This window comes from Mobula hypostoma, chromosome 4 (genome assembly GCF_963921235.1).
Source record: "Mobula hypostoma chromosome 4, sMobHyp1.1, whole genome shotgun sequence".
In the NCBI taxonomy this organism is placed as follows: Eukaryota; Metazoa; Chordata; class Chondrichthyes; order Myliobatiformes; family Myliobatidae; genus Mobula; species Mobula hypostoma.
Window position 1 is genome coordinate 51,292,652 of NC_086100.1, and position 20,100 is coordinate 51,312,751.

General features: G+C 37.5%; 1 protein-coding gene across 5 annotated transcripts in view; it reads right to left on the minus strand.

Annotated features, from left to right (window-relative positions):
• The window catches only part of LOC134345314 (inactive N-acetylated-alpha-linked acidic dipeptidase-like protein 2), a 1,001,093-nt gene that overhangs the window by 411,088 nt on the left and 569,905 nt on the right, over positions 1 to 20,100 (minus strand). For all 5 annotated transcript variants that reach the window (XM_063045781.1, XM_063045779.1, XM_063045780.1 and 2 more), the window contains one exon: positions 7,403 to 7,553. In XM_063045781.1, coding sequence (XP_062901851.1) covers positions 7,403 to 7,553 — 151 coding nt within the window. The remainder of the gene's footprint in view (positions 1 to 7,402; positions 7,554 to 20,100) is intronic.

A 20,100-nucleotide genomic window follows, 5' to 3' on the forward strand; every position in this document is an offset into this window, starting at 1 on the left:
ATAATAAATAGTAATAGAACCATAAATAGTTAAATAGTAATATGTAAATTATGCCAGTAAATTATGAAATAAGTCCAGGACCAGCCTATCGGCTCAGGACTTATTTCATAATTTCCCCTCCTTTCCCCATATGGGGAAATAATTTCCCTATATTTCAACATAGTCCCCTCCTACATTTACACACTTAGTCCAGCAGTCTTGGAGCATATGGATCCCTTCTTTGTCAATGTCGGCATCTTGGACCTCCAGTAAATGGTCCACAGCAGGGGTGATTGATACGTCCGTGGCCTAAGGTAGAAGGAGATGAGTTATTAACTTCAAACTTTCTGCATAATCACTCCAAGAGTTTACTGCACATGCATGTAACAAGAGCTGTACAACTCATCTCCTTCTACCTTAGGCTCTCGTTACATGCATATGCAGTTCTACTCCTGGAGTAATTATGCAGAAAGTTTGAATCTGGAAGGACTAATCTAAGTGAGGTTAGCTGGCAACCAATGTGTTGATCTCAAAGCAGGAATGTAAATCACACCGAAGTCCAGCCTTTCAAATTATAAACAGAAAATTAACATAGAATTAAAATAAAGTAGGATCAACTGATGTTTAGGAATACAAACTAAGGTTTTAAACACAAAATGGAAATGTAATTACAGTTAAATTGCTGGAGATGTTGCAACAATGAAGCTCTGATTAGCCATTTTTCCAATGAACTACTTAATTTTCTTTAAATATTACATGAACACAGTATCACCAAGGAGCTATTCACCCAGGCAAAAACAACTGCAAAATACAGCAGTTTCGCCTATGTTTAAATGAAGGTTGTTAACATTTTGAGGGGTTGATTTAGCGTGTCTCCTGCATTCATTTAGATGACTGACACTCCAATTCATTATAGCACTGTTGTTATGTACCCTGTAATGGGTTAAAAAACCAGCAGAAATGGAACACACCTGGAGTCTGGTTTTGCTGTTTACTAACACTATTTTTATTAGTAACTACACAATACAGTAATATATAACCAGATAAATCGAACAGGTTAGCAAAGTTTATGCATATATAGGTGTGGAAATACAAAACTCAAACTTCTTCACACTTAGGTGGTAACTGATACAGTCTTACGATGGTAGGTAAGAAAAGTTCAGTCCAGATGCACAGGTTAATTAATGCAAAATGTTTGTAATGCAAAGGCAAATGTTGTGAGAAGGCAATTACGTCGATATTCCACGGGTTTCACGATAGCAATACAAGGTAACAATAGTAGTAGGTTTTATCTGCGAAGTTGTTCCACTCCACACACGAAATATCACCGACAGTGATCTTTAACGAATATCCTTTCAACACAAGTAGTACCGCCCCCGAATTCAGCTACGGGACATCTCACACTGGTGGCCACAGGATACTCCAACAGAATCCACATATGGATTATCACCAACAGTAGCTTATCACAAAGGGGAGCCTCTTCAAGGAAACCACCACCCAGGCAAGGGTCGACACACCAGTAGATTCCACAAGGTTACCCAAACACACAACGTAGTAGCCACTTATCCAATTCCACGACATACAAAATAATGCCAACAGTGATTTGCCACAGGGGTGCCTTTCTTCAGTGAACTACCACACCCAGACAAAGGGTAAACACACAAGTGATATTCTCAAAGGTTTTCCCTTCACCAGAGAACCCACTCCTGTGGATTAACTAAATGACAATCACACTTTCGTAGTTGAATGGAAAAAAACTCACCCTCACGGGCTACTTAGAGAGAGAGTCCAAACAGTGATCTCTTTGTCATTAAGTTTCTTCTGTTTCAAACCTATCTCTCCTTTCTTCTCTTGAACTTGTTCTAGTTGCAGAAAACTTGTGAAAGTCATTTATCAATACTCAGGATCGATCTCAACTCACCCCTTTTGGGTTACTGAAAGTTTAAACCAGCGACCGACTCACTAGTGTCTTCCATTGACTGAATCCATCTTGACTCTAACTGTGTGTGTCTGCGTGTCCTTGTATATTCAAAACAAGCGGCAGAGAAACCATAACATTGATTGTCCATCAAATCACTCCACCTCTCTCTCTCTCTCACTGGAACAGCTCAAACAGTGTCCAAAAGTCAGTCTCATTCTCCTGACGTTTTAAAGTGACAGTCCACAGAAAATATGAACCCTAGGGGTACTTAACACTGTCTATACAGATAATTTTGTGTGAAAAAGGAAACATTTAGATGTAATCAAGATCATACACAGAAGCATACACACACATACACACACTGTACAAACATGCATGCACATAGGTGCACACAGACATATAAACATTAACAAACACATACATGCATACATTTATAACTTTAAGTGATAACTGTACAACATATCCTCTAGTACTTGAAGTAATTTCATGTTGCAGTGTAAAAATAGAAAGAAAATAATTAATAAAGGTAACTGTTATGTTTTGTAATTTCAAAGGAAGACATGGGAGTCCAAAATGCGAGTATAACTTCGAGTATACTTTAAGTGAGGCATGCACGTATTACTTGGTAGGGTGACAACATACGCAATTAATATATTTTCAAATATAACCCATAATTATTTAAAAGAGCAAGAATGCTTAATCAAACAATATATATACAAGATTACTCAAATATTGCTAAACTGTCAATACACAACCCTCCAACCTGCTTAGCTGTAAACTCTAACTCAATAGAGAATGCATCTCAACAACATACACAGTATACTATATTATACAACAACTACATACAGACATCCACAGCATAGTAAGTTTTAAATTGTCCCATTAAGTCCTAAAGATGTAATTGCTGTGGAGGATTTCTTACTCTGGTGGGATAACGTCTTCCCTAACAAGGGAGGTCACTCTGCTTGGCCTGTGAAAACAATCTCAGGTTTTAGCGCCTTCTCCATGCTGATTGTAGGAATTGACTGAGACTGCAAGAACTGGTTCTAGCAGCTCTGGAACTACTCTTCTCCTTTCCTTTTCCTTCCCTTTTTCTTCTTTCTAGGATGTGCATCTTGACCTTGGGAAGGTGCATTTGGTTCACTGGAGTATTCCCTTATTAATCCTTCTATTGCTCCCTTTATGATCTGATCTCTCCTCTAGGTTTCCTCATCCACAACATCATCTGTCGAATCCTCTATTTTCATATCTCCATCGACTCCTCTCTTTTTGGACTTCCATTCATCCAGCTGGACTATGATCTTTGTATCTACTTTTACAAACAGCTATTTTGTCTCCTATTTGAAGTTCATGCAATAACGTTAATGCACATAGAGTAGATACTGATTCTTTATACTAACAAAAGCCAAATGTTGCAACTTCCCTGAAGCTCCTCGAACTCTCTCTCAGACTTAGACAAAGCCATATTTTGCAAGTAATGGCCTGATTAACATATCAGAAGCTTTCTCAGATATGTTGCCTACAAAAACTGTTGTAGTAAGACCATTGCTTTCGTTACTTTCAAGATTCCTCTGGACAGCATTGTCCTTCCTTGGTCCAATATGCATTCCACCAGAGTTCATGGTGGTTGGCATGGCGACAGTTGTGGCATTATCCAGTACGTTTCATAATTCACTTTCAATTGACTTTATTGTCGAGGATGTGGCATGCAAATGGTGGATGGATCTCCAATCAAATTGTAGTTATCTCAGCCACTCACATCCCCAGAATGCTGGTGCTCCTGTTTTTACCACATACGAGCTCAATGTGGCTTGTTGGTTGTTGTATTTACTGTTACCAATGCCGTTCCCACAGGGGTTATCTTTTCTCCAATAAGTTCATAGTTGAATACCTGCAGGGTTCAGTTTGGTACCTTTACAAAGCTGTTCAAACTCATTTTGTGGAAAGAATGAAACAGCTGAGCCAGTATCCAGTTCTACTTTAATTAATTTGCCATTCACTTCTGGCAAAAGCCATTTTGCTCATTTATTCTTAATTTTAACACTAAATCTCAAGGCTGCACAATCCTGTGTCTGTCCTATCATTATCAGATTTTTCATCAACATCATGCAGATTAGTACTCTCTATCAAACTGCAACTTGACTTTTCAGCTTTTGCTCCTTGCTGAGCAGTCCATTTATTTCAGTCTGCCCAACATGCCCCTTGCACGTGTCCTACTTAGGTGCATTTTCTGCAACTTTCACCTTTAAACCTGCGTTAGTCTGGTGTATGTGAGTCTCTGCCACAACAGTAACACACTTTGTTTGCGCAGGCTGGTTTCTGTGTAGACACTGCAATTTTATTCACGTTCACTTTCATTCCTGACTGCAACTCAATTGCATCACCGTCTGAGGTTTCCATTGAAACAGCGATTCCAACTTCTCTTTAAAAAGTGAGCTGTGCTTCAGTTAGGAGCAAATTTTGGATGTCTTCTTGTAAGATTTCACAAACTAAGCAATCTCTTGGTGCATCATTAAGATCATTACTAAACTGACAATGCTCTGACAACCTCTTCAATTCAGCCACGTACACTGAAATTGACTCCCTTTCTTTTTCTGCTTATGAAGCCCAATACGTTCTGCAATCAACAATGGCTTGGTTCTAATTGTTCCTGCATTTCTTTGACAATTTCAACAAAGCTTACTTCTGCTGGTTTTGGTGGAACAGTTAAACTTTGAAGCAAACTGTATACCTTTAAATGAAATACACTGAGAAAAATTGGTAAACAACAGGAATTCTGCAGATGCTGGAAATTCAAGCAACACACATAAAAGTTGCTGGTGAACGCAGCAGGCCAGGCAGCATCTCTAGGAAGAGGTGCAGTTGACGTTTCAGGCCGAGACCCTTCGTCAGGACTAACTGAAGGAAGAGTGAGTCCTGACGAAGGGTCTCGGCCTGAAACGTCGACTGCACCTCTTCCTAGGGATGCTGCCTGGCCTGCTGCGTTCACCAGCAACTTTGATGTGTGTTGCCTGAGAAAAATTGGTACTTGTTTCTCATTGGCTACTTCATTTGCTTCAAAATACTGTTGAATTAGCTCAGTATATATAAGCCAGTTACCCATTGTGTAATTAAATATGTCAATCTTTCCAATACAGCCAGCCATTTCTGCTTTTTTTTAATGATTATTATCACTCGATACTCACTCTTTATGAACCCACAAATTCTTCCGCTTATTGCATTTTCTTAACTCAACTGCTTGACTGCAATTTTTTACTCACTGTTCCTCACTGAATTTCTGTTTTAGTTCGAACGTCTTGCTGCGCCTCAACAGGTCAGTAGCCATCTTGGGTTCATTTTAAACATATCTCGTCGCCAGTGTTATGTTTTGTAACTTCAAAACATTGTTAATTCAATGGAAGACATGGGAGTCCAAAATGTGGGTAAAACTTCAAGCTTACTTTGAGTAGGGTGTGTACATATCACCTGGTAGTGTGATTTACATATGCAATTAATGTATTTTTACACAATACACATTAATTATTTAAATGAACAAGGATGCTTGTTAACCAATACATATGCAAGATCAGTCAAATATTGCCGAATTATCAAACACACAACAGTAACCACTTGTGATATGGAACATATCTTAAATATATCTACACCAAATGCGAGTAAGAACAGTAAAACTCCAATAGTCCACTATCCAAAAATGTGGTAATCCCTATGGTTGGCTTTAGCTCACCAACTAATGTTTACTCTATTCACTTGCTGCCATCTGGGGCCCCAGTTCCTAATCCCATTCCACTCACCAAGGCCCAAATCTCATGTTTCCTTGATTTTCAAATTTATGCATACCATTGACAGGTGCTTAAGACACCCGTACATTACAAGATAATTTTCTCTTCAGGCTGGCTTTTCGTAACAGCATCTTGCTACCCCTATTCTCTGGTTCATTCCACAGAACCTCACAATATTTTCACTTTTGAAAACTGCAATCAGATCTGTTTTCTTCATCCTTTCAGCACTTGAAAACTTATTCCAATGTATTAAGTATTTCAACATAGAAATTAATGTACTCGATACTCCACTGCAATAATAGCTAGGACTTTCCTCAGAACTTCTCCCATTTCAACATATGAGAAGTGGTCTGTGGAAATGAAAACAGCAGTTCAGAGGAAACTTCTGGAGATTATACTTTAACCTTTCCAGAGCTTATACTTTAACCTCTTCAGAACACCTTGTACTGTGCGTGTGCAACTTGCCTATAGCAATTATTCTTGTGCTCTCCCAGAACAACAGTACTGAAAGTTTAACAGAATGAGTCAACTGACAAAGACTAAACAAAAAAAATCAAACATTAATCCCAAGTACCTTGACATCAGTTCTATAAAGGCTCCTTTAATTGGATAATCAGACAATGTTTTTAAAAAGTATACTTTTCATTAACAGAAGGTGTATATATGTGTGTATGTATATACAGCAGCATGGGAGTGTAGTGGTTGGCACAACACCTTGCAGTAAAAGCAACCTAGCGTCAATTCCCACCACCACCTATAAGGAGTTTGTATGTTCTCCCTGAGACCTCGTGGGTTTCCTCCCACAATCCAAAGACACACCTGTTGGTAGGTTAATTGTTCACTGTAAACTGTTCAGATTAAATCAGGGTATTCCTGGGTAGCCTGTCGTGAAGGGCCAGAGAGGCTGGGCCTATTCCTTGCTGTATCTCAATAAAAAATATATATATCTACCCTCTGCTTTATATATAGGATAAATCTCCAATAAAGACTACTGACTCTAAGCTGCAGAAACATAACTGAAGTACTAGCCATACCGAAATACGTTATAGATTATTTCATGTAAGAATATTTCCTAATAGATTATCAGAGAAGTATTTAACAATATATACATGAAGAAAGTTGATGGGTCAAAATACTAAAATATTCAGTACAATTATTCAGGAACACGCTGTGCTGTTCTTTCACTTTAGGGAAAATGATTCAAATGCAATTCACACCATGTAGATGTCAATTTACAGCTGTGAGCATCCTAAGAAAGGAGTAGTTTGGAGAATCAGCTTATACTTTATGCAAGAACAGAGAACAGAATGAAATAATTTAGCAATAATTGGCTCCAAACAACCTTGAGTTCAGCTAGGGAAAGGCAATGTCACAAAGACTTGATATAGTCTGTGTTTTAAATCTGGTATTAGTAGTACAATAATACTCGAGAGAGAAAGCTTTGGCCTATATCAGTCGTGTATCTGCACATGACTTCAGCTGACACAGAAGAGCAAATTGGAAGCCTATTCAATTTATATAACAATGGCAACATTAACCTCTCTATTCAAGGGCACTAAACAATTGTTGTAAACCAATGGTTGTAACAGAGGCAAATGATTTGCTGTTTCTAGGGCTTTATGTGCAGATATTCAAAATATTTGCCAAAAGGCAGCTGGTATGTCAGTTTTCCTTATAGCTGTTATATTTTGCCAAGAAATACAAGGAATCCTCTTTTACTTACCAACACTGGGATATCCTGGAGTAGATGGATCTCCTCCAGGGTTTAGAGAAAGCCAAAATGTTTCATTGCCAATCTTCTCCCTTTGGGGTAAATCACAGGGATCGATGTAGACCAAAGCTCCCCCAAAACCAGCCTCCAACAGCAAAGACAGCTGCAAGTGTTAGAAAGCAAAAATTGATTAGTCTCAAAGACTCAAAATCCTTCAGTTAGTGCAGTACAGCTAAAAACACAATAATCAGTGTTTGATGATCTCCACCAAGTACTCCAATTTGAAATCCAATTTTATGATAATCCAGGTCATCCTTGCATCTCAACCATATATTCTAAGGGTGTTGTAATGAAAATTACTTTACTCTTATCATGAATCATACAAAACCATTTGGAAAAATATTCACCATATTCAGTATAATGACCTAATATAGTGCTGTTTATTTATTTTTTAAAGTGTCTTTAGTAAACAGTAAATGTGTCTTTAGTACTGGTCTTGGAGATGGGTTCAGGAAGGCCAAAGACCAATTGTCTATTTAATATATCCAAAATTGTTTGTCATATCCAGTTAGTTATAGCGAAACAAGCTTCACTTGAAGTTGTTTGCCAATGAAAATAATTACATGTATGACTGCAGTGTATATTAAACCTCTGACTTAGCTTTTAACATCACTCTCAGTATTATCTCTGACATATGCAACACTTAAACCATTTGGTAATTTTTATTTGTTTTATTCATGATGATGATAATACCATAAAATCTAGTTAGACACGTCATAGGCTAGACTTGGACACAATCACTCCAGAATGTTTACAACTGGAATTAGTGGAGTAGAACATTTAACAAATTGTGGAAAATGGAATCCTTAATAATACTTAAATCGGAGTTAAATATTTTTTACAAAGCAATAAACTTTAAAAAGGTAGAACTGAATTTTGAAATTCTGAATTCCTACAATATCTGTTTTGACATGTACTTCATTCACGTTCTTCTGGAAATTCAACAATGATCATAATTTGAGGTAATGCTGAAGGACTTATTGCGACCAAGTTAAAGATTAAATTGAAAACAATTTTATTGTCTTCTTCTTGGAATAGATTTTCTGCATAAAAGCAGATCTATGATAATGGATTAAGTAACTAATAACATGTATTTTTCATGAAATCCATTTACATGCTAGGATTAGAAGTGATTGTCAATACTTCTGAAATCAATTAATTACATGAGATTTTACCATTTTAATCCTTGGATAAAATAGCTCTCCAAGAAACAAGATCTGGTGATGAGAATGACAAGTCAAACTCTAACCCTCTAGTCAACTAGGCCAGAGAATAAGAGAATACTTTGCATTGATGGGATGAGAATTACCTCATACAAATATTGCAAGCCTTAAAATATCATTTCACAGTCAGAGTGTGAAGATAACTGAAAGCAAAACCAAAATATACTGCAAAAGAATTTTGACTATTTCCAGTAAGAGAACAGAACATTATTTCTCCAAAAGACAAACTAATTCAGATTTCCAGCATCTGCAGTAAGAATTAGAAAAAGGTAAAATCACCCAGTGTATCATGCAGAATCGGTGAAAACAGTATTTTCAAAGCTAACATTCAACGTTAACAACCTTTTATATTGTCAAAAAGCTTTGATACTTTAATATCAACTTTAAAAATCTTGATATTTTAGTGCCTTACTAGCAAAGGTTATTTGGTTCATAACTCAGAGAAACATGAAACAAATATGTTGCTGTGGGCCACACCTCTGTGGGAAATCGAGAAACACAAGAATAAGAGCAGCACATCCAGCCTTTAAACATTGATCTGCTAATTAGTTAGTTTATGTTTCATCTGCAATTAGTTTCAGAACAAAATTTAATTGTCTCGATTCTGGATTTTTCAATTGGTATAATTCCAAAAAGTTCATAGAGATGGAAGTATCATGTGCTGGACTCCTGGGAGATGTAATGGTTCCTCTCTGTCTATCATCAATTGACTCTCAATACTTCTATCCACATAATTCAATTCCCTTTGGCTAGGGAATATTCCAATGAATCTGCACTATACCTCAGAATGCCTTCTCATCAGTAGCAGGTGCCAGAGGATTCCCAGACAGCAACCAGAAATATAAAATACTAAATACAAATTTGACTCAAGTAATATATAGATGGCCAAATGAAGATTTGGAAGGAGAGATGCTAATAAGGGGAAGATTAAAACATTCCAACAAAATATGTTAAAATTTTTCCCTTTTTAATGTTTACAATGCTAAATAACTTCCGAAAGCTACTAAGCAGCCATTCTCAATGATCAAAGTTCAAAGTAAATTTACTATCAAAGTTTAAATATCTCACCATATACTACCTTGATAATTTGTTTTCCAGCGGGCATACTTAGTAAATCCAAGAAAGAATCAATGAAAGACTGCACCCATCAGGGTGGACAAACAACCAGTGTGCAAAAGACAACAAACTGTGCAAAGACAAAAAGAAACAAATAATAATAATAAATAAACAAGCAATAAATATCGAGAACATGAGATGTAGAGCCATTGAAAGTGTTTATGTGTTGTGGAACAATCCCGTGACGGGGCAAGTGAATTTGAGTGAAGTTGTCCCCTCTGGTTCAAAAACCTGGTGGTGGTGGAGCAATAACTGTTCTTGAAGTTGGTGGTGACAGTCCAGAGGATCCTGTAACCTTTGCCCTGATGGCAGCAGTGAGAAGAGAGCACGATCTGGGTGGTGAGGACCTCTGACAATGGATGCTGCTTTCCTGCAACAGCACTCTGTGTAGATGTGCTCAATGGAGGGGAGGACTTTACCCGTGATGGACTGGGCTGGATTCCCTACTTTTTGTATGATTTTCCTTTCAAGCACATTGGTGTTTCCATTCCAGGCTGTGATGCCACCAGTCAATATACTCTCCACCATACCTCTAGAAGTTTATCAAAATATTCGATATCATGCTGAATCTTCACAGATTTCTAAGGAAGTACAGGTGCTGCCATGCTTTCTTCGATGATCAGATGGAATGCAGCACGGGGAAGTGCATTGTCATGTACACTGGTGGAAGGAATAAAGCCTAGACTATTTTCTAAACGAGGAGCAAATTCATAAAGTGGAGGTGTAAAGGGACTTAGAAGTGTTAGTACTAGTGCAGTTTTCCCTACAGGTCAACTTGCAGCTTGAGTCATTGGTAAGGAAGATAAATTCAATACTAGCATTCACTTCAAGAGGAATAGAATCTAAGAACAACAATGTCATGCTGAGGCTTTATAAGGCATTGGGCTGTACATATTTGGAGTATTGTGAGCAGTTTTGGGTCTCATATCCAAGGAGGATACACTGGCATTGGAGAGGGGCCAGAGGAAGTTTATAAGAACGATTCCCAGGAATGAGAGAATTAACACAGAAAGAGAATTTTATGGTGTTGGGCTTGTACTCACTGAAGTTTAGAAGAATGAGGGGAGACCTCATTCCAAATACTGAAAAACCTAAACAGTGTGGATGTACAGAGGATGGTCTCAAAAGTGGGAGAGTGTAGGATCAAAGGGCACAGCCTCAGAATATAAGGAAATCCTTTTAGAACAAAGAAGAGTGGAGTAGTGAATCTGGGGAATTCACCGCCACTGACAGAAGTGGAGGTAAGATCATTTTGGTACCTCCATAAGTGGAGGTTGATATAGCACAACTTAATTAGTAAGGGGTGCCAAATGTTACAAGGAGAGGGCAGGAGAATTGGATTGAAAGGAAAAATAAATCAGAATCAACCATGATTGAATGGTGGAGCAGACTCAATGGGCCCAATTGCCAAATTCTGCTCCAATAGTCTTATTATGGTGTTGTCATATCTTGAATCTGTTCCTAAATTTTGAATGCAATAATTTGGAATTTTTGCATAATGGATAAATAGTGAGGAAAAAAGGTTATTTTATGCCTCTTTACAACTATCATTGAACAGAGTCTTGGCAAAAGCTATTAAAGCAGAATCTTGAGGAATGACAACTTCCATAATTTTGTATTTAGACGTTCAAAGGAAGCCTTAGAATTAGAAATACTAACCAAATTAATGCATCATAACTGTGATTATTAATGCAAATTCCAGGTCCTTATTTCAGATGAGCTGTTAAACTAAGACCTGATCTGTGGATAGCAATGAATATTTTTAAAAATCCCGCTGGAATAGTTGGCAGGTTCACTCAGTATCCTTCAACATTCTCAATAATTATTGCAATCTGAATGTTGCAATGAAAGACTAAAAACAGTTATCTCTGAAATCTCCCCACCATGCTCGTCTGTATAACAGCTGCTATGCTTCAGTAAAATTTATTAGATGCAAAATACATTAAGATTATTCCATGGATATGAATAGCATTCTAATAATATATGTGCCTTACTTCTGTGGCATGCCAATTTTCACTACTAGGGTATTATAATAAATATAATTTAAATGTATTTCTGCCAATTGTACTCTCTGTAAGTCAGAGGTTTAATATTTTTTTAATGGTTGAGCAGCTCTTTTAGGATTTACATAGATCTATTCGAGCATAAATGTGTGGATTTTAAGTCTCAGTAAAACTGGATTGGTTTGCAATGAATCTCAGCACAAATGTATTGAAGGTTCTCAGTAATGGTATTACTCATTATAAACTTGAGGTGCAAATAAAGCATGGGATAGAATGTGGAGGGGAAGTGGTATATGAGTGTAATGTTCTAGGTTAATCAGACCCAACAATTCAAGTGCCCAGGAGATGTGTCAATAAGTGTACAAGCACAACAAAGTAACAAGCCTAATTTATTAATATAAAATAGAAAGTACAAATAAACCACTCAAAATACTACATAGCAAGTCACAAAGATTTCTGGGCTCATGATTCCTTCACTATTTGGTTGTTGCTGTCGGGAGATTTCAATTTCCAGCTCATGAAACCACCCCTGGGTCTCAGGCACCGATCACAATCCTGATCCCGGTTGGTCCAAAGAAAATTTAAAAATCAGCCCAGTATATCCACAAGCTTTATAAGCACAGAGTAACCACATTAATCTCTGTTCTTTTGTCCTTATGCCATTTACACAGTCATTTTTTTCAAATGCAATGCACGCTCATTGCAGAGACTCATAAATCAATTAAACAATTTAATGGTCTCTCTTTGTTCATTAGTCTCCCAATGTCGGACACACTACATTCCTTGGGCTTACAAAGGACATTAAAGTTTACACATATAAGCAATAAGCCAGAATCTAGACAGACATTCTCAGTGTTTACTCACTAACAGACACATAGTCACTAATAGTGTTTACTCACTAACAGTCACATAGTTACTAATAGTGTTTACTCACTAACAGACACATAGTCACTAATAGTGTTTACTCACGAACAGATACATAGTCACTAATAGTGTTTACTCACTAACAGATACATATTCACTAATAGTGTTTACTCACTAACAGACACATAGTCACTAATAGTGTTTACTCACTAACAGATACATATTCACTAATAGTGTTTACTCACTAACAGACACATATTCACTAACATTGACAGTCTACAGACCTCACATGCTATGACATAACAAAGGGTTAAGTGTCGTTTCACCTGACAGACATTCAATGTCTTTCAAAATCTAATATTCCACCATGAGCAATGAAAAAAATACTGTGGGTAAATTTTACATCTTAAATGTATTTTTGCTTAGTTTTTTAAAAATTCGTTCAATTTACATGCTTACAAGTATGAAATGACAATGGCTATATGCTAGAGAGCTTGATTCCTTGATAGAAAATGTATGATTTAGTTAAATATATGCATTAGAAATTATGCTGTGGAAAGTAATTTGGTTACACAGTTTTGGGATTGATAGAGAAAAGATCCGTTCCAGGTTCAACGTCTTCCTGGAACGGATCATAAGTGTTGCCCTTGAAGATCATGTGGGCACAGTCAGCATCAGAGGGAGGAACATCACAAACCTAAGATTTGCTGACGACATTGATGAACTTGCAGGAAAAGCGGACAAACTGGCCAACCTGGTCAGCCATCTTGACAGAGCCTCCACAAAGTTTGGAATGGAAATAAGTGCCAAGAAAACCAAACTCATGGCAAATGCCAATGGTGCCATCACAACAGACATCTTAGTCCATGGTCAGAAACTTGAGACAATGCAGCAGTTCGAATACCTGGGGGCAATCATCAGCGATGAAGGATCAAGACGAAAACTGACAAGAACTGCACAGACAATGACTGCACTATCCAAACTCAAGAGAATATGGAGGGACAGCAACATCACCATGAAGTACAAGATCAGACTCCTGCGTGCATTGGTATTCTCCATCTTCCTGTACGCATGTGAGACATGGACCCTCACAGCAGAGCCACAGAGGAAGATACAGGCATTGGAAATGAGATGCTATCGCAACATCTTGGGCATCTCGTACTTGGACCAAATCACAAACCAGCAGGTCCGCAAGACCATCCAGCACCACGTTGGCCCTCATGAAGATCTCACAATGGTGAAGAAAAGAAAGCTGAGATGGTACGGCCAGGTAACAAGATCCAGTGGCCTTGCAAAGACTGTACTACAAGGAACTCTGGAGAGGAAAAGAAGGAGAGGTAGACAGTGGAAAAGATGGACGGACAACATTAAAGAAGGGACAGGGAAAACATTTGCAGTGACCCAGGCTCTGGCACACAACCGTGACAGATGGAAGAGACTGGTGCAAAGCTTGTCATGACGGCACCCTGATGACTCCACCAGGAGTTAAGGGCACAAGGCAAGGCAAGAGAAAAGATATTGAAGGACAAGCGATGTTTTAAATATAATTAGATAAAAAATATTTCCAACATCACATTTCAACACAAGAATACAAATAGAAAAATATATTTTTTCATAAAAAAAATCACATACTTACTACTGAATATGTCTTACTTAAGCATGCGTAGCAAACATTTTCCAATTTCCACTAGTCACTTACCATAACAGCAACTACATTCTGATTGACCCCAAGTTGTTATTAACTAAATAATCATAGATTTTCTTTCAATATGATCACATCTCTATTTCAGCAGCAGAGAAATACATTGTGGATGACATGGTCTAACAACGTAATCCTTATAAAGTGATTTTTCATCAAATTCATCAGCAGCAACATCACAGGTTTACAACTGTACAATTCCAATTACAACTTTATCATGTTTTCTATTAATTCCTCCCTTTTAAATTCCATTTACAAGATTATCATGTATGCCTGTCAGATTCTACTTACAGGCATTGGTAGAAAGTCTGAAAAAAAGCTACAAACAGCTGTTTACAAAGCTTAATGTCCTGTTTTCAGCAACTTTGCAGAAATCAAAAGTACAATTACTCAATTCCAAAAGATATATTACAGAATCACAGAAAAATAACTAAACTCAGTGAAGCAATTTGGCCCATCAATTATATGCATGTTAGGAAAGAGCTGCCTAACCTAATACCTTCCATGGCAAGATTTGCTGCCCTGCAAGTAACAGTTCTTCAAGGACAGATCCTAGTTCGTTTTAAGTGTGTTAAGGGTATCTAATTTTTACACCCACTCAAGGAATGAGTTTCAGGCTTCTTGCCACCTTCTAAGTGAAAACCATTTTAACTCATTCCTCCTCTAATCTTTCTACCAAATGATTTAAATCTATATCCATTGGCTTCTGACCCATTTGAATTAGGTGTTTCCTATTTATTCTATTTTGGGCCCTTTTGATTATATTTTCTTTAATTTAATTTTCCCTCAGCCTCCTATATTCCATAGGAAAGAGCCTACAACCTACAAATTTCTGAAAGCTAAAATTCTCCAGTCAGACCTGGCAACATCCTCCTCAGTGTAAGCAAATATTCTCCATCACACAGTGAACAAGCAGGTTTGAATGCCATTTTAATCCAATCACCCAACCCTCTACCGCATCTAAGACAGTGTATCCCATATGCCGTTTAAACTTGTCCTGCCATGCACTTTCAGGCTGGATGATTCTTCACACTTCTCAACGTCCACTCATGTATTGTATATTCCCTTACCTTCTTGCATCATTGCTCCAGATTGAACTTAATTTACCACTATTCGGCTGAGACGATTAGCTCTGGCGATCTAAAGCTGACCTTTTCTATTGTCATCCTCGTAGCCAATTTTGGTGCCACCTACAAATTTATTCATCATGTTCATTACATTTAAATCTAAATCATTAAGTCAGACAACAAGCAGCAAGGATCCTTTCAGAAGCAAAGACCAACAATTGACACAAGGTTAATTTTAGATTCAAATTACCACCCTTGTTGGGATCCCACTGGCTTATAATTCCTTGACCAGCCTGCATTTGGAACCTTGATAAAAGCCTTTCCAAAATCTTTAAACGTTAAGTACCTTTACCAACCCTCCTTGATAATTCCTCAAAACTGCCACTGCGCTAATCAGCCCTGCCCTTCTCTTAACAAATTCACCTAATCATGTATATCTCCTCAATGTAAATCATCAGCACCCCAGATATATTTAATAAAGACTACTTATATTAACTTACCTTAAGTATGCACAGTGAAATGCGTCATTCATGTTAACAACCAACACAACCTGAGGATATTTAAAAACGCAAACATGAGGAAATCCGCAGATGATGGAAGTTCAAGCAACACACACAAAATGCTGGTGGAATGCAGCAGGCCAGGCAGCATCCATAGGAAGAGATGCAGTCAACATTTCGGGCCGAGACCCTTCTCCCACTTTCAGATCTCTTACTATCTCTTCTTTAAGTTAGTCCTGACGAAGGGTCTCGGCCCGAAACGTCGACTGTACCTCTTCCAATAGATGCTGCCTAGCCTGCTGCGTTCACCAGAATTTTGTGTGTGTTGCAACCTAAGGATATGCTGGGGGCAACTCGCAAGTTTCGCCACATATCTAGCGTCAACCTAGCATGCTCACAATGCTCAGCAGAATAACACAGAACTCACTTCTATTTTCAGAGTTCTTGGACTTATACCAACTGTGCTATCTAATTTCCAAAGCATTAACAAATAGTCAGTTATTGTAAATCCTATGCGCAGATGTTACCCATTACATAGCATACATTTTGTGGATTTTAGGTAGGAACAACAAGACCATTAATCTTCACCATTGATGCTCTGTGAGATTCACAGCAAACTGTAGGATTGCTGTACTGTGTAGTTCAAGACAGAAATCCCTATGCTGTTATGCATAATTCAGCACCCCTCCACAATCTGTCTTTTTGAGTGTTAGCTTCATCAAGTATGAGGTTACGTAGCATTCATGCCAGAACCAGTCTTAAAAACAGTTACTTTCCCCAAGCAGTAAGGCTGATCCACACCTCCACCCACAAACCCATCCCACCACCACTACTTTGTCATTTCCTGTCAGAGTCACCTTATGTACAGACATTCCTGTGCCTAGCATCACTTTATGAACATACAGTCATTCTATGTATATAAGCTATCTTATATATTTACTGTATACTTATTGTGTTTTTTATTATTGTGGTCTTTATCTTATTGCTTTTTTTGTACTGCATTGGATCTGGAGTTACAATTATTTCATTCTCCTTTACAATTGTGTGCTGGAAATTATATTAAACAATGTTGAATCTTGAATTCACATGAACTGACTTGAATGTAAGGTAGTCACAGTCAAATTTCTCTGGAAAGTAAACATCATACGTTCTTCCACATATGGCCCACACCTTGAGGGCGTAATTCTTGCTTGGCAAACTATCCCATATTTTAAAAAGGCACATTATATAGTTGTATTGTAACTATTTAACATACATATTTAGAGATATAAAGAATTTGTCTTCACTTTTTTCTAAAAATATATTATTCATGATGAAGTGAAACCTGATATAACATGCCTTATTACATCACTGTTTTGGATTATCACAGGCATTATCATGGCCCCATGACAGACATGTTAGACTTCATTACGATATAAGCTGTGGAATCTGAAGCTCCTATGGATAGATACTGTATGTATTCGGTTCTCTGGTTTTATTAACATTAGATTTATAATAGGCAAACTTATGGCAATGAGGGTGGAAATAGGGAAAATTTGCTCAAACTGTGTGTGTATGTATAACTAATGAACAATACTGGAGACAGTTTTCTGTTGGAAGATGGCATTGAGATACAGACCCCCATTGTTAAATAGGACAGAGCTTTGAAGAAAGTGGGGATCTAAAAATAGGTAACTGTTGGCTTCATTTGTGATGTTCAATGACATTACTGTTCCAACCTTAAATCCTGCCACTGAAGGTAAAGGCAAGTGCACATGACAACACTGGTGCCTGCAGGCATCCCTCCAAGTCACACACCAGCCTGCCTTGGAAATGTTTCGCTGTTTATCGACAATTGGCCTGGAACTCCCTTCCCAACAGTACTGTAGTGTTTTCACCAGGTCAGCAGAAATACATTTCCAAAGACAGTCAGGAATGGGCAATAAATGGTGGCCAGTTCAGCAATTCTTGCATCTTGAATAATTTTGAAAAATGCACAAGCTTCTTTGAGTATCTGTACAGTGTATACAAAATACCAATTCAAAACTTTGCAGTTATACCGCTGTAAAAATTCCTTGAATGCATTTATAAATGGATGCATAAAACAAACTGCAGGATCTTGCATATTTAGATAAGTAAGCACTAATTTGCAATTGGCTCTGGGATAAAAATACTTTGATATTAATTTTTGCTTGAAAAATTGTACATCAGCTTTAATATCAGAATTCCATTCGTACAAGTCCTTATGCAAAGTAAGAGATATATTTTTTGTGTCCAGACTTAATGGGTGATAAGGCTTATTCTTATTCCTATTTCTTATATTCTTAAGTTATATGAAATTATGTTAATAATTAAACTGTTTTGATATTTGAATTTTATGGTAATACACTACTGCCTCCATTTCAACAAACCAGAATTTTTCTAAAAATAATGAGTAATTATGTTCTAACCAACTTTAAGTGTTTACTGTTCATTTTTTTTTTACATAAATTTGTGAGATTGTGTACTGTTATAACAGGTCATGAAACCATGTGTTATGTTTGGCTGTGAATACACTATTTTGTAAGTGAGAAGAAATCATCGTCAGAATGATAATGAAGTTCTTCACAAGGTTCCAGTCGCAATTTTATTGCACATAAATTCTGATATGCATTCAAAAACTACTAACTAACTAACATCACAGCCCGGTATGGAAACACTAATGCCCAAGAATAGAAAACACAACTAAAAATGGTGGATACAGCCCAGTCCATCACAGGCAAAGGACCCACCCCACCCCTACCCCAACCATTCAACGCATCTACAAAGGGTGCTGCCACAAGAAAGCAGCATCCATCATCGAAGAACCCTAGGCCATGCTCTCTTCTTGTTGCTGCCATCGGGAAAAAAAGTACAGGAGCCTCGGGACTCCCAACCCCAGTTCATACCCTTCTGACACTTATTACCCTTCAAACATCAGGCTCCTGAACCAGCATGAATAACTTCAATCACCTCAACTCAGAACTGATCCCACAACCTATGGACTCCCTTTCAAGGAGGACTCGACAACTCTTGTGCTCAGTATTATTTATTTACTTATTTTTTATACACTTGCACAGCTTGACTACTTTTGCACATTGGTTCTTTGTTAGTCTTTGTGTGTAGTTTTTCATCAATTTCATTGTATTTCTCTGTACCACTATGAATGTCTGCAAGAAAACAACTCTCAAGGTAGTATTTGATTATATATATGCACTTTGATTAAGAATTTATTTCAAAATTTGAAAAACATACATGAAGGTAGATGGCATTGTAGCATAATGGTCGGAGTAGTGCCTAACAGTGCCAGCTGTGTGATCAGGGTTCAATTCCTGCCACGATTCATAAGGAGTTTATACATCTCCCCATGACCGTGTAGGTATCCACTGCGTGCTCAGGTTTCCTCCCATGTTCCAAAATCCATGAGTAGATTGTGGCATGCTATGTCGCTGCTGGAAGCTTGGTGACACTTACAAGCTGCCGCCAACACATCTTGGACTGTGTTGGTTGCTGACGCAAACAAAGCAATTCACTGTCTGCTTCAATGTTCTAATGTACATGCGACAAATAAAGCTCATAAATCCAATTATTTTCAGATATCAACTATAACTTTTAAAAGTAATGTAATAATTAATTTAATATTTGCAAATTACACACTATTATACTTGTGTCCCTTTAGAGATGACAATAACATTTATATTTGTCTAAACAAATTACGACCATTACATATTGATTCCCTAGCTGTGGCAAATGCCTTTGTTGTTTTGAATTCAATCAGAATACCACATGATGGTTTACCATTTATAAATAGTGCAGCAAATGTTCACTGACACAATTGTAATTATCTTGTTATTAAAACAACAGTCAAGCAAGAATATGTACCTACCTTTATAATTTATAACTAAAATATTGTCAATATTGTACTAAAGTACAAGTATGCTTTGCATCCAAAGAAAGTAGTAGAGTTATAATAGCATGACAGAACTCTTAACCTGTTCTTGCCCGAGACCATGTTCCAACCAGTGCTCAATTGTTATAAATGGACACACATCATCCTGTATATTCACACACAAAGATCACAAAGCTCGTACTCTGTATTTTTTTTTATAACACTGGTTGTTCAGACGAGAGGTACTTCTAACCACCTTCATCAGCAACAGACTTTTCCATTGCATTTGTAG